This window comes from Capricornis sumatraensis, chromosome 6 (genome assembly GCF_032405125.1).
Source record: "Capricornis sumatraensis isolate serow.1 chromosome 6, serow.2, whole genome shotgun sequence".
Lineage (NCBI taxonomy): Eukaryota > Metazoa > Chordata > Mammalia > Artiodactyla > Bovidae > Capricornis > Capricornis sumatraensis.
Genome location: NC_091074.1, coordinates 94702518 through 94717605, shown reverse-complemented (window position 1 = coordinate 94717605; position 15088 = coordinate 94702518). Strand labels below are relative to the sequence as shown.

General features: G+C 39.8%; 1 protein-coding gene across 1 annotated transcript in view; it reads left to right on the top strand.

Annotated features, from left to right (window-relative positions):
* The window catches only part of LOC138080647 (serine/threonine-protein kinase MRCK alpha-like), a 62457-nt gene that overhangs the window by 37533 nt on the left and 9836 nt on the right, over positions 1-15088 (top strand). Inside the window, exons 7-10 of the mRNA XM_068973523.1 lie at positions 4663-4746; positions 6079-6184; positions 7762-7898; positions 8561-8697. Of these exons, the coding sequence (XP_068829624.1) occupies positions 4663-4746; positions 6079-6184; positions 7762-7898; positions 8561-8697 (464 nt within the window). The remainder of the gene's footprint in view (positions 1-4662; positions 4747-6078; positions 6185-7761; positions 7899-8560; positions 8698-15088) is intronic.

The window sequence follows — 15088 nt, the reverse complement described above, 5'->3', positions numbered from 1 at the left end:
AAGCGATTTTTTTATTTCATCACTGCAGTCATCATCTACAGTGATTTTGGAGGCCAAAAAAGTAGAGTCTCCCACTTTTTCTACTGTTTCCCCATCTATTTGCCCTGAGGTGATGGGACCAGATGCCATGACCTTAGTTTTCTGAATGTTGAACTTTAAGCCAAATTTTTCACTCTCCTCTTTCACTTTCATCAAAACGCTCTTTAGTTCTTCTTCGCTTTCTGCCATAAGGGTGGCGTCATCTGCATATCTGAGGTTACTGATATTTCTCCCGGCAATCTTGATTCCAGCTTGTGCTTCATCCAGCCCAGCGTTTTTCATAATGTACTCTGCATATAAGTTAAATAAGCAGGGTTAGGTCTCAGTAGAAAAAGTCAATTTCCAATTATATTTTCCTATTATGTATAAATATGATTAATTTTTGTGTTAATCTTGTGTCATGTGTCTTTGTCAAATTCATTTAATAGTTCAGAAATTTATCTTTACTTGATGTTCCTAGGCATTTTCTATGCAGATTATTGTGTCCTCTGCAAATAAGGTAGTTTGATTGCTTCTATTCTGTTCCGTATGCCTATTATTTTTCATTCTGCCTGCTGTCCTGGCTAGAACTTTCAGGTTGAGTTGAATCAAAGAAGTAGGACTGGAGATCTTTGCCTTATTTCCATTCTTAGGAGAAAGTATTTGGTTTTTCATTAGTAGTAGTGCTTGCCTTTGTTTTCTTATTAATGCCCTTCATCAGGTTAAGAGCTCCTTTTCATTCCTAGTGTGGTGAGAGTTTTATTATGAATGGACGTTGAATTTTGTCAAAAGCTTTTCTGCATCAACTGATATGATGATACGATTTTTGTTGTTCAATCGCTAAGTCATGTCTGACTCTTTGCAACCCCGTGGATTGCATCACACCAGGCTTCCCTGTCCTTCACTGTCTCCCAGAGTTTGCTCAGGTATGTACCATTGAATCAGTGATGCTATCTAACCATCTCATCTTCTGCCACCCTCTTTTTCTTTTACCTTCAATCCTTCCCAACATCAGTATTTTCCAGTGAGTTGGCTCTTTGCATCAGGTGGCCAAACTATTGGAACTTCAGCTTCTGCATCAGTTCTTCCATTGAATATTCAGGGATAATTTCCTTTAGGATTGACTGGTTTGATCTCCTTGCTGTAAAAGGGACTTTCAAGAGTCTTTTCCAGCACCACAATTTGAAACCATGAATTCTTGTGCACTCAGCCTTCTTTATGGTCCAGCTCTTATATCTGTACATGACTACTAGAAAAACCATAGCTTTGACTGGATGGCCCTTTGTCAGCAAAGTTATGTTTCCGCTTTTTAATACGCTGTTTAGGTTTGTCATAACTTTCCTTTCAAGGAGCAAGCATCTTTTAATTTCATGGCTGCAGTCACCACCTGCAGTGATTTTGAGGCCCAAGAAAATAAAATCTGTCACTGCTTCCACTTTTCCCCCTTCTTTTTGCCTTGAAGTGATGGGACCAGATGCTATGGTCATAGTTTTTTGAACATTGAGTTTCAAGCCAGCATTTTCACTCCTTTTTTTTTTTTTTTTTTTTTGCCCTCATCAAGAGGCTCTTTAGTTCCTCTGTACTTTCTGCCGTTAGAGTGGTATTATCTGCATATCTGAGGTTGTTGATATTTCTCCCCACAATCTTGATTTCAGTTTGTGATTCATACATCCTAGAATTTCACATGATGTACTCTACATATAATTTAAATAAAAGGGTGATAATGTACAGCCTTGTCATCCCTCTTTCTCAATTTTGAACCAATCTGTTATTCCGTGTGCAATTCTAATTGTTGCTTCTTGACCACATACAGGTTTCTTAGGAGACAGGTAAAGGTGGTCTGTTACTCCCATCTCTTTCAGAATTTTCCACAGTCTGTTGTGATCAACACAGTCAAAGTCTTTAGCACAGTCAATGAAACAAACATAGATGTTTTGCTGGAACTCCCTTGGTTTCTCCATGATCCTTCGCCATGACAAGGCTGTGATCCATGAAGGGGGATGATGTCATAGTCTCTCCTTAAACTAAATTGGAGCTAAGTCATTAATAAATTGCCTCATATGAAGGAATTTTTATTATAGTTATTTAATAAATCCATATAAAAATCTGTTTATTGGGATGCATAGTAAAGAGGCAATTTTTTCTTAATGTCTTTGAAAATTTTGCAAGTGTCCTGAATTTCCTGCATTTGCTATCAGTTTATTACAGTATTTTTTTCTCCATGGTTGTTTACCATTTTGCAAATCTATGTACTTATAAGCTCTGCTTAACTGTGCACCATCTTTGCTTACAGTCAGATTTTATTCTCCAGGAAGATATGTAAGCATCCAATTCTTTCCATTTCAAAATGTGTTTTCTACTATGTCCTAGGAAAGAAAAATTTTATATCACATCAGTTCAGTTCAGTCACTCAGTCGTGTCCAACTCTTTGAGACCCCATGAACCTCAGCATGCCAGGCCTCCTTGTCCATCACTAACTCCCTGAGTCTACCCAAACTCATGTCCATTGAGTTGGTGATGCCATCCAACAATCTCATTCTCTATCATCCCCTTCTCCTCCTGCCCTCAATTTCTCCCAGCATCAGGGTCTTTTCAAATGAGTCAGCTCTTCTTATCAGGTGGCCAAAGTATTAGAGTTTCAGCTACAACATCAGTCTTTCCAGTGAACACCCAGGACTAATCTCCTTTAGGATAGACTGGTTGGATCTCTTTGCTGTCCAAGAGACTCTCAAGAGTATTCTCCAACACCAAAGTTCAAAAGCATCAATTCTTCGGTGCTCAGCTTTCTTTATAGTCCAACTCTCACATCCATACATGACTACTGGAATAACAATAGCCTTGACTAGACGGACCTTTGTTGGCAAAGTAATGTCTCTGCTTTTTAATATGGTGTCAAGGTTGGTCATAACTTTCCTTCCAAGGAGTAAGCATCTTTTTATTTCATCACTGCAGACACCATCTGCAGTGATTTTGGAGGCCAGAAAAATAAAGTCAGCCACTGTTCCACTGTTTCCCCATCTATTTGCCATGAAGTGATGGGACCGGATACCATGATATTAGTTTTCTGAATGTTGAGTTTTAAGCCAACTTTTTCCCTCTCCTCTTTCATTTTCATCAAGAAGCTCTTTAGTTCTTCACTTTCTGGCATAAGGGTGGTGTTATTTGCATATCTGAGGTTATTGATATTTCTCCTGGCAATCTTGATTCCAGCTTGTGCTTCATCCAGCCCAGCATTTCTCATGATGTACTCTGCATATAAATAAGTTAAACAAGCAGGGTGACAATATACAGCCTTGACGTACTCCTTTTCCTACTTGGAACCATTCTGTTGTTCCATGTCCTGTTCTGTCTGTTGCTTCCTGACCTGCATACAGGTTTCTCAAGAGGCAGGTCAGGTGTCTGGTATTCGCATCTGTTTCAGAACTTTCCACAGTTTATTGTGATCCACACAGTCAAAGGCTTTGGCATAGTCAATAATGTAGAAATAGATGTTTTTATCTCTCTTGCTTTTTCAACGATCCAGAGGATGCTGGCAATTTGATCTCTGGTTCCTCTGCCTTTTCTAAAACCAGCTTGAACATCTGGAAGCTCATGGTTCACGTATTGCTGAAGCCTGGCTTGTAGAATTTTGAGCATTACTTTACTAGCGTTTGAGGTGAGTGCAATTGTGCAGTAGTTTGAGCATTCCTTGGCTTTACCTTTCTTTGGGATTGGAATGAAAACTTACCTTTTCCAGTCACATAGACAGCTGTATTTTATCTGATTTTGAAGTCTGTTTAAGATACATAATCTAAATTATTTGAGCCGATTTTTATTACTATTTTTTTAATTTTTATTTTTACTTTATTTTACTTTACAATACTGTATTGGTTTCGCCATACATTGACATGAATCCACCACAGGTGTACATGCGTTCCCAAACATGAACCCCCCTCCCACCTCCCTCCCCATAACATCTCTCTGGGTCATCACTGTGCACCAGCCCCAAGCATGCTGTATCCTGCGTCGGACATAGACTGGTGATTCGATTCTCACATGATAGTATACATGTTACAATGTCACGATTTTTAGATTATTAGTATTCACATGATCTTGCTGAACCTTCTATAACTGTTTCAGTATATTTCTGCAGATTTCAAATCATAAATTACTTCTACATTTATAAAACTAGTAGTTCAAAAATCTTTTGAAGAGTCTGATCATGTATCTACTTGTTAAAATTATCTTTCAAATATGTTTGGGATTACTATTCTTCTTTTGGACTTCCCAGGTAGCCCAGTGGTTAAGACTCCATGCTTCCACTGCAGTTGTCATATGTTCAGTACATGCTAGAGGAAGTTCCACAGGCTGCAGGGTTCAGCCAAAAAATAAAATTCTTCTTTAATATAGTCTACATGTTATGACATATATTTTAAAATAGCCAAATTGAAATATAGGATATGAAATAAGTATATTTTTAATAGAAACTAAAAGCAGAGATTTAAATTACTTAAAACATATATTTTGCCCTGTGAGAATTTTATTTTTACTGTTTTTTTGTATAGCAAATATAATTCTTTTGCTTTACTTGAGAAATAATTTAATTCTGATCATTTTGGTGATATGGGTGACTTACCTATCTTTATTTTTGTCTTTTTGTTTCAGATCACAGATTCTGCTCACCTTCCAGTCCACACACCAACAATAAAGAGAAAGGAATGTCATAGTAGAATCCTCTTTCCAACTAAGGTACTTGATTTAGTTATGAATTTAGCAAGTTTTTGAAAAATGACAAGTTGGTTTTGGTCTCTAACCTACCCCTTACCTTCCCTTCTTTTCCCTTCCTTCCTTCCTTCTTATTTTCCTTGGAGACTTCTGGTTAAACATAGCAGATTCAAAAATGCATACTTTTTTTTTTTTTTTTTTTTGCTTTCTAATGAAACTTACTAACCCAACCAAAGAGAGAGAAAATGTAGACAAATAAGTCAATGTAATTTTGGAAGATGGAAGAACCTGAGTGAGAGGTTAGGAAGGCTGAAAAATCTGAATGTCAAGGGCTTAGAAAGGTCTTGCTAAGTCACAAGATAATTAAGATTTTGCACACCTAGAAGCATTCAGGAACTAGAGACACCAGATTCTTCAGGAGGCAGGGGTGACTTGCAGTGCTGAAGAGAGGAATAGATTGATCATCTGAGAAAGGGCAAGTAGCCCCTGTACACACACCACCCATGGCACACGGCAGGGAGTGCAAGTCTGTCCCCCTCACAGATTAGGAAACAGACACAAGGAAGGTGAGAAAACTGGCCAACTAATGTTTAGGAAAACCAGATTTTGTTATAATTTTGTTATACATATTGCTATTTTACGACAATAATTTCAGGTCAGAAAGACATGATACAGAAATGGAACATCTATAGTGGGTTGTCAACTTGATAATTCTGTGAAAACATCTACAACTTTAGTTATTGGGGTTTCAGTGAGAAATTTCAGGGTGCCTTCTGTCTTGAAGGTATAACAGGTCTTGCTTAACTTAATAGGAGTGTTCCATTTCCTGGAGCACATTTCTTTTTTATTGATAGTAGAAAATGAAACACATAATTTGCTGTAGAGATAAAATTTTGAAATTACTCTTTCTTCTAAAGAAGGTTTTAAAAACCATATTATTTTTGCTACCCCTCCCAGATAAAAATATGTATACATAGGCAATTTTGACTCTATTTGTTATAAAGGAATGATTTGAAGAATTTGTCAGTCTAGAATTTTTTAAATGTTCAGAGCATATCAGCTCAAATAAAAGTCAGGCTTTATTGCTACTACTTCCAAGTAGTAACAATGTACGTTTGATCACCACTTAAATAGTTCTCTTTCTTCTTCTCCTCCTCCGCACCCCCTTTCTCTTCTTGGTATTTTTTTAAATCAGAATTTTCCAATTATGAAGTACTTAGGGGCGAGAATCTTAAATGCTGGTGAGAAAAGGGAACGCTGCTTTTCTTTGTCTGGGGCAGGAGAGGTTGAAGGAATCACCAGAATCACCTGTTCAAAGTTGTTTAACAATGTGCATTTGGTCTCTTTGTTTTATAGCATAAGGCCCACCGGTTTTTCCTCACATCCTTTACTGCTCCCACCAAGTGTCACCAGTGCACGTCTCTGATGGTGGGTTTGATAAGACAAGGCTGCACCTGTGACGGTGAGATCTGAGAGAGGGATACATGGAGTCAGACTCCTAATACTTGTATCTAAGTGTTTTAGCCAACTCAGCGCCATAACAAAGTACAGAGACTGGGTGACTTCCAAACACAGTCATATGTTCCTCACTGGCTGGAAGTCTCAGACCAGAATGTCAGTATGGCCCAGTTCTGGGGAGGCCTTCTTGCAGGCTGCAGACGGCTGCCTGCTTGCTGTGTCTTCAACTGGTGGAGGAGACAAGGAGTTCTGTGCGGTCTTTTTTGTAAGGGCGCTGATCCCATTCTCGAGGGCTCCACTCCCATGTCCTCATACGGACTCCATCTCCAAACGCCATGACATGGGGATTACGATTTCGATATATCATTTATGAAGGAACACAAACATTCAGTCAGAAATTTCGTTCTCTTTGAATTGTGGAAGCATGACAGTGAACTGATCGCGTTACTAAAAATCCCTCTGAATCTATTTCATATGGGGGCTTCTGAAGAGACCTCTGCACTGTGCAGCTCCAAACAGCCTCATCCCCTCACAGCCCACGTGAAAGCACCCCAGGGAGGTGTGCTGTGTAGTCTTCAGGCAGGGCCGCAGTTATTAGGAAAATGTGTTTAGATACATTTTGTTGTTTATAGCAATAGTAGAGTGTGAGGACCACATTCACCAGCTTATGTGACAGGAAAATAGAATGCTAGCCTTGAGTTGTAATCCTTTTATTTTACTCATTGAATTTATTATGAAATCATTGAAAGAAAGAAATATAGTTTTGGAAGTATCAAACAGTATATCACAGTACCGCACTGACACCTCATACCTCATCCTAGGAAACAGACTCTGTATTAATAGCCAGTCTCTCGAGTGCCCACTCAGGAACACATGGTGCAGAGTAAGACAGCTTTCCTGTCCTCAGCACTATGACAATCAGAGATGCCTTAACCATAAATGCACCCCAGCATATTAAACAAAGTGGGACTTTACATGGGGAATTATGTGCCCATGCAATCCTCCGAGGGCAGCAGAGGCAGCTTCTGAGCTGAGTTCTCAGAGCGTTTCCTGCTGCCAGCATCTCTCAGTCTCTGCTGAGCCTGGAACAGCTCCCACCAGTGTCACAGGAAGATGGTGAATCTGGAAGCTGCCACTACCGCTGCAGCCCTCAAAACCTGCAACGTCTGCCAGTGTCAAGAAACACCCTGCTGCTGCGGAGTTAAGAGAGCTCCCATCAAATTCAGAAGCCATTCCTGCAGCTGTCACTCCCTGTCAGTATCCAAGCCAGTAAAATCAACGTGCTGCATTTTACAGCTCTCCTCAGTTCAGTTCAGTTGCTCAGTCGTGTCCGACTCTTTGCCACCCCATGAATCGCAGCACGCCAGGCCTCCCTGTCCTAGCTTGACTCAATTCAGTCTCACAGGTTATCTTACCAGCAGAACTTATGTCAGGTCCAAAACTTAGTTCCAAGGGAGTCTGGGACAGGTAGTTTTTCAGCATTTTTATCTCTAGGATAGAGTAGACAGAAATGCAGTGGGGGTTGAGGGAATCAACCCATTTTACCTGCTACAATCATATCTCTCTATTTCCTTCAAAAAGCATGTGGGTTCTCATGTCACACAGCCTGTGTAGAAAAAGCTCCAAGAGCTTGTCCAGTGCCTTTTCATCAGAAGAAAGGTGCCTTCTGTCTAGACCCACAGAAAGGCTTGGGAACAGCATATGAAGGCCATGTCTGGGTAAGTGGCAATGTTCTGGGTTCCCATGAACTCTTGAAGAGTTTATTAATCACTTTTCAAAATGCATGTACAATATTTGTCAGAAGTATTTATGATATGTTATACAGTATTAATTATATTAAATTGAAAATATTTTTTGCATCCTAAGAATATGATTTCAAAACTAAGTGTAGCTGCTCCCAATAGGACATTTTCAAATTTCCCAAAGTTTTCTGTTTAGACATTACCTTGCAATGAACAAATGCTAAAATCTGTCCTAATAATGTAACTTTGATTTCCAGTCAGCAATAATAACTTATGAGATTAAAAGTGAAAAAAAAATCTTCCTGAGAAATATTTAAAATCTGAAGCGATTTTGGAGTTACCAAATTTGAATTTAATGTTACCTTAGAGGCAAAGCTGTGACTGTTATTTGAATGAATTGCTTGTGTTAATTGAAATAGAATTAATATATTTTTCACACACATGAGTTATTCAGTAATCAAAAGAATTGCCTTGCTTTTAAATTTCAATCATGTTATGTTGTTGGGTTCCAATCTTTTAACAAGAAAAGGGTTTGTAACACACTTGTATTGTTTTAATTTTGTATGTCATAATTGTGTAGTGTTTGATGTTTCAGCTTGGATTCCTTTTATTTGTTTCTTGAAAAATAAAAACTAAAGATTCCAAAGAAAGCAGGCAGGAAAAGAGGATGGCAGAGGGCATTGGCTGTAGTTTGTGACTTCAAACTCTTCCTATATGATATGAACGAAGAAGACTCAAAACCCAGTGTTGTAGTGAGTCAAGTGATTGACATGAGGTAAGCTTTGAAAGGGAGAATGTTTTTATCAAAACAAGATCTGGAATAAAAGTGGTTTCTGATATTCTTTTAAGTAGTATTGTCACAACTTAAGTTCCCAATTTTCACCATTGCCGTGAGGACTTTAAAAAAGATTTTTGCCTAAAGTTTGCATCATTACCTCTTAGATGTGGATTATAACTGTGTAATATTTGTAAGAGTTTCTTTTTTTTAAGTCAGAAGTTTATTTTCTTATTATGTTTGCATGTGTTTATAGCAGGGCCTCCTGTTAGCTCAGCAGTAAAGAATCTGCCTGCAATGCAGGAGCTGCGGGTTTGATCCCTTGGTCAGGAAGATCCCCTGGAGGAGGGCATGGCAACCACTCCAGTATTCTTATCTGGAGAATCCCAGAAACAGAGGAGCCTGGTGGGCTACAGTCCCTGGGGTCACAAAGAGTCAGACATGACTGAAGTGACTTAGCATAGAACAGCACATGTGTATAACAGGAAAGGAAATACAACCTCAAAACCAATAGTTCTTTACATTGAGATATTATGTATTATAAAATTCACCACTTAAAAATGTGCAATCCACTGGTTTTTAGTATATCACAAGCTTGTAAAACCATCACCATAAACTAATTTTAGATTTTAATCACATCAAAAAAAAACCCCTTATTAATTCGCAGTCACTCTACATTCACCACTGCCCCCAGCCCCATTAACCTGTTTCCATCTCTATGGATTTGCCTATTTTAAATTTTTATATAATCGAAATCATAAAATATGTAGAATTTTGTGACTGGCTTCTTTCACTAAGCATAATTTTTCAAGACGCACCCATGGAGCATCTATCAGTACTTCATTTTTCATGGCTGATGCCCTTTGTCAGGTTCAGAAACTGGCCTCTCTTCCTGGTTTGTTGAGTCTTTTTATCTGGAAAGGTGTTGTTGGATATTGACATGGTTTTTCGGGTCTCTTGAGATCATTGTTGTTTTTCCCTTAACTCCCATAATTTATTACATTATTTTTTTAATTTATTTTTTAATTGGAGGAAAATTGCTTAACAAAGTTGTGTTGATGTATGACAACATAAATCAACCATAATTATATATATATACCTTCCCTCTTGAGCCTCCTTCTTCCCTGCCCTCACCAATCCCACCCCTCTAGGTTGTCATAGAGCACCAGACTAGGTTTCCTGTGTTACACAGCAACTTTTCACCAGTTACCTATGTTACACACAATAGTGTATATATGTTGAAACTACTTCCTCCATTCATCCCACTCCATCCCCACAGTGTCCACAAGTCCATTTTCTACATCTGTGTCTCCATTCAGTTCAGTTCAGTTCAGTCTCTCAGTCGTGTCCGACTCTTTGCGACCCCATGAACTGCAGCACGCCAGGCCTCCCTCTCCATCACCAACTCCCGGAGTTCACTCAGACTCACGTCCATCGAGTCAGTGGTGCCATCCAGCCATCTCATCCTCTGTCGTCCCCTACTCCTGTCCCTAATCCCTCCCAGCATCAGAGTCTTTTCCAATGAGTCAACTCTTCGCATGAGGTGGCCAAAGTACTGGAGTTTCAACTGTAGCATCAGTCCTTTCAAAGAACACCCAGGACTGATCTCCTTTAGAATGGACTGGCTGGATCTCCTTGCAGTCCAAGGAACTCTCAAGTCTTCTCCAACACCACAGTTCAAAAGCATCAATTCTTCGGCGCTCAGCTTTCTTCACAGTCCAGCTCTCACATCCATACATGACCACTGGAAAAACCATAGCCTTGACTAGATGGACCTTTGTTGGCAAAGTAATGTCTCTGCTTTTTAATATGCTATCTATCTAGGTTGGTCATAACTTTCCTTCCAAGGAGTAAGCGTCTTTTAATTTCATGGCTGCAATCACCATCTGCAGTGATTCAGTTCAGTTCAGTCGCTCAGTCATGTCCGACTCTTTGCGACCCCATGAATTGCAGCACGCCAGGCCTCCCTGTCCATCACCAACTCCCAGAGTTCACTCAGACTGATGTCCATCGAGTCAGTGGTGCCATCCAGCCATCTCATCCTCTGTCGTCTCCTTCTCCTCCTGCCCCCAATCCCTCCCAGCATCAGTCTTTTCCAGTGAGTCAACTCTTTGCATGAAGTGGCCAAAGTACTGGAGTTTCAGCTTTAGCATCATTCCTTCCAAAGAAATCCCGGGGCTGATCTCCTTTAGAATGGACTGGTTGGATCTCCTTGCAGTCCGAGGGACTCCTAAGAGTCTTCTCCAACACCACAGTTCAAAAGCATCAATTCTTTGGCACTCAACCTTCTTCACAGTCCAACTCTCACATGCATAGATGACTACTGGAAAAACCATAGCCTTGACTAGACGGACCTTAGTTGGCAAAGTAATATCTCTGCTTTTGAATATGCTATCTAGGTTGGTCATAACTTTTCTTCCAAGGAGTAAGCGTCTTTTAATTTCACGGCTGCAGTCACGATCTGCAGTGATTTTTGTTATGGCCAGGGTCGAGTCCACAAAACTGAGAGAATAAGACGTCCACAGCAATGCAAAAGCAGGAAGGGGTTTTATTTCTAGTTCAAGCTAGGGCTCCCGCCATATCCAATGCAGTGGAGTGGAGCAAGGAGCCCCGAGCCCAGATTTACAGCAGTATTTATAGGTTTTAGAACAGAGAGTTCGCAAGGGCTGATTGGCTGCAGGAGTTTCCTAGTATTTGCTAATTGGCTATTGGCTGCAGGGGGATGTCTTTTACGTCCTGATAAACTCAAACCAGGTTACAGGGAGTATGCTGATTAGACAAGTCCTGGCATCCGCGGGGATGACCTCACTGGGCAATGACTCAGCCTTTCCTGTGAGTCCTACCTTAGTCCCTGAAGCCTATCATGGTGTTTGTTAGGTCCCAACAATTTTGGAGCCCCCAAAAATAAAGTCTGACATTGTTTCCACTGTTTCCCCATCTACTTCCCATGAAGTGATGGGACCGGATGCCATGATCTTCGTTTTCTGAATGTTGAGCTTTAAGCCAACTTTTTCATTCTCCTCTTTTACTTTCATCAAGAGGCTTTTTAGTTCCTCTTCACTTTCTGCCATAAGGGTGGTGTCATCTGCATATCTGAGGTTATTGATATTTCTCCTGGCAATCTTGATTCCAGCTTATGTTTCTTCCAGTCCAGCGTTTCTCATGATGTACACTGCATATAAGTTAAATAAGCAGGCTGACAATATACAGCCTTGACCTACTCCTTTTCCTATTTCTCCCAGCAATCTTGATTCCAGCTTGTGCTTCTTCTAGCCCAGCATTTCTCCATTGGTTCCCTGCAAATAGGTTGATCAATACCATATTTCTAGATTCCATATATATGTGGTATTTGTTGTTTTCAGTCACTAAGTCATGTCCACCTCTTTGCGATTCTATGGACTGCAGCATGTCAGGCTTTCGAGTCCTTCATTACCTCTTGGAGTTTGCTCAAACTCCTGTCTATTGAGTTGGTGACACCATCCAACCATCTCATCCTCTGTTGCCCCCTTCATTTTTGGCCCAGCTTCTTCATTCTTTCTGGAGCTATTTCTCTGCTCTTCCCTAGTAGCATATTGGACACCTACCGACGTGGCGGCTAATCTCCCAGTGTCATATCTTTTATATTTTCATACTGTTAATGGGATTCTTTTTTTTTTTTTCAGGTCATAATGGGAACATGATTGACTTAACAATATAAAATAATTATGTACAATTTAGGGGGTTGAGCAGAGTCATGTGCTAAGTGGAAGTGCATACATGCACATGTTTTCATCCACACAGCAAGTCTATGTCTTTTGTAGTACATTTAATCCATTTGCATTTCAGGTAATTATCGATATGTATGATCCTATTACCGTTTTCCTAATTGTTTTGGATTTATTTTCTGTAGGTCTTTTTTTTTCTTGTGTTTCTTGCCTAGAGAAGTTCCTTTAGCATTTGTTGTAAAGCTGGTTTGTTGGTGCAGAATTCTCTTAACTTTTGCTTGTCTGGAAAGCTTTTGATTTCTCCATCAAGTCAGAAAGAGAGTCTTGCTGGGTAGAGTATTCCTAGTTGTAGATTATTCCCTTTCATCACTTTAAATATATTGTTCCATTCCCTTCTGCCTTGTAGTTTCTGTTGAGAAATCAACTGATTACCTGATGGGAGCTTCCTTGTATGTTATTTGTTGTTTTCCCATGTTGCTTTCAATACTTTATCTTTGTCTGTAATTTTTGTCAGTTTGATTACTGTGTGTCTTGGTGTTTCCCTCTTTGGGTTTATCCTGCCTGAGACTCTGTGCTTCCTAAACTTGATTGACTACTTCTTTTCCCATGTTAGGGAAGTTTTCAGCTATTTTCAAATATTTTCTAGGTCTTTTCTCTTTCTCTTCTCCTTCTGAGATTCCCATAATGTGAATGTTGGTGCATTTAATGTTGTCCCAGAAGTCTCAGACTATCTTCATTTCTTTTCATTCTGTTTTCTATATTCTGTTCTGTGCCAGTGATTTCCACCATTCTGTCTTCCAAGTCATTTATCCCTTCTTCTGCCTCAGTAATTCTGCTATTGATTCCTTCTAGTAGCATCTCTGTTTGTTCTTTAGTTCCTGTAGGTCTTTGGTAAACACTTCTTGCATCTTCTCCATTGTTTTCCTGAGATCCTGGCTCATCTTCACTATCCTTATTCTGAATTCTTTTTCTGGAAATTTGCCTATCTCCACTTCATTTAGCTGTTTTCTGGGGTTTTATCTTGTCCCTTCATCTAGGACATAAATTTCTCCTTTTTCACCATGATTAATTTTCTGTAATATGATTTTTGTTTTAGCTGCTGTGGGACTGTGCTTCTTCTTGCTTCTTCTGTCTGCTTTCCGATGGATGAGGCTAAGAGGCTTGTGTAAGCTTCTTGAAGGAGGGCCTGGCAGTGGGAAAAACTGAGTCTTGCTCTGGTGGGCAGAGCCTTGCTCAGTAAAACTGTAATCCAAATATCTGTTGATAGACGGGGTTGCACTCCCTCTCTGTTAGTTGTTTGGCCTGAGGTAACCCAGCCCTAGGCTCTAAGATAGGGTTAAATCCAAGAGAGTTTGTGTCAAGGGGGACTTTCTCAGCCTGCTGCTGCCAGTGCCCCTGTCCCTGTGATGAGCCCTTGCTGACCCACGCCTCCATAGGAGGCCCTCCAACACTAGCAGGTAGTTTTGGTTCAGTCTCTTGTAAGATCACTGCTCCTTTCCTCTGGGTCTTGATGCATGCAAGATTTTGTTTTTTCCCCTCCAAAACTGGAGTCTCTGTTTCCCCCAGTCCTGTGGAAACCCTATATAGTCAAATCCACTGGCCTTCAAGGCCACATTCCCTAGGGATTCTCATCCCTTTGTTGGATCCCAAGGCTGGGATGCCTGACGTGGGGTTCAGAACCTTCACAACAGTGGCAGAACTTCTTTTGTACTATTGTTCTCCACTTTGTGGGTCACCTACCCGGAGGGTATGGGATTTGATTTTATCGTGATTGCACCCCACCTACTGTCTCGCTGTGGCCTCTTCTTTGTCTTTGGATATGAAGTATCGTTTTTTTTGTGTGGGTTCCAGTGAACTCTTGCCGATGGTTGTTCAACAGCTAGTTGCAGTCTTGGTTCTCTCACAGGAGATGAATGCACATCCTTCTACTCTGCTATCTGAGCATGTCCCTTGTTCATGGGGTTCTTGAGGCAAAAATACTGAGGTGATCTGTCATTCCCTTCTCCAGTGATATATGCGTTAATATATGATATTTGTTTTTCTCCTTCTGACTTACCTGTATAATAGGCTCTAGGTTCATCCATCTCACTAGAACTGATTCAAATTTGTTCATTTTTATGGCAGAGTAATATCCCATTGTATATACATACCACATCTTCTTTATCCATTCATCTATCAGTGGACATCTAGGCTGGTTCCATGTCTTAGCTTTTGTAAATAGTGTTGCAATGAACACTGGGGTATATGTGTCTTTTAGAACTGTGGCTTCCTCAGGATATATAACTTTGGAGTATTTTTATTATTCTTTTTCTAGTTGTTTTACAAGTGTAGTTAGGTTGTTTACTTGATGGTTCTTTTGTTTCTTGAGGTAGGCTTGTATTACTATAAACTTCTCTCTTAGCCAGCTTTTACTGCATCTGATAGGTTTTGAGTTGTCACGTTTTCATTCTCATTTGCTCCCAGGTTTTTTTTTTTTTTTCCTCTTTGGGTTCTTTAGTGACATTTTCATTCTTCAGAAGCATATGATTTAGCCTCCATGTGTTTGTGATTTTTATAGTTTTTTTCCCTGAGATAATATCTAATCTTATAGCATGCAGTCAGAAAGTATACTTGAAATAATTTCAATTTTTTAAAAATTTACTGATGCTTGATTTGTGATCTATCATTGAGAATGTTCCACATGCACT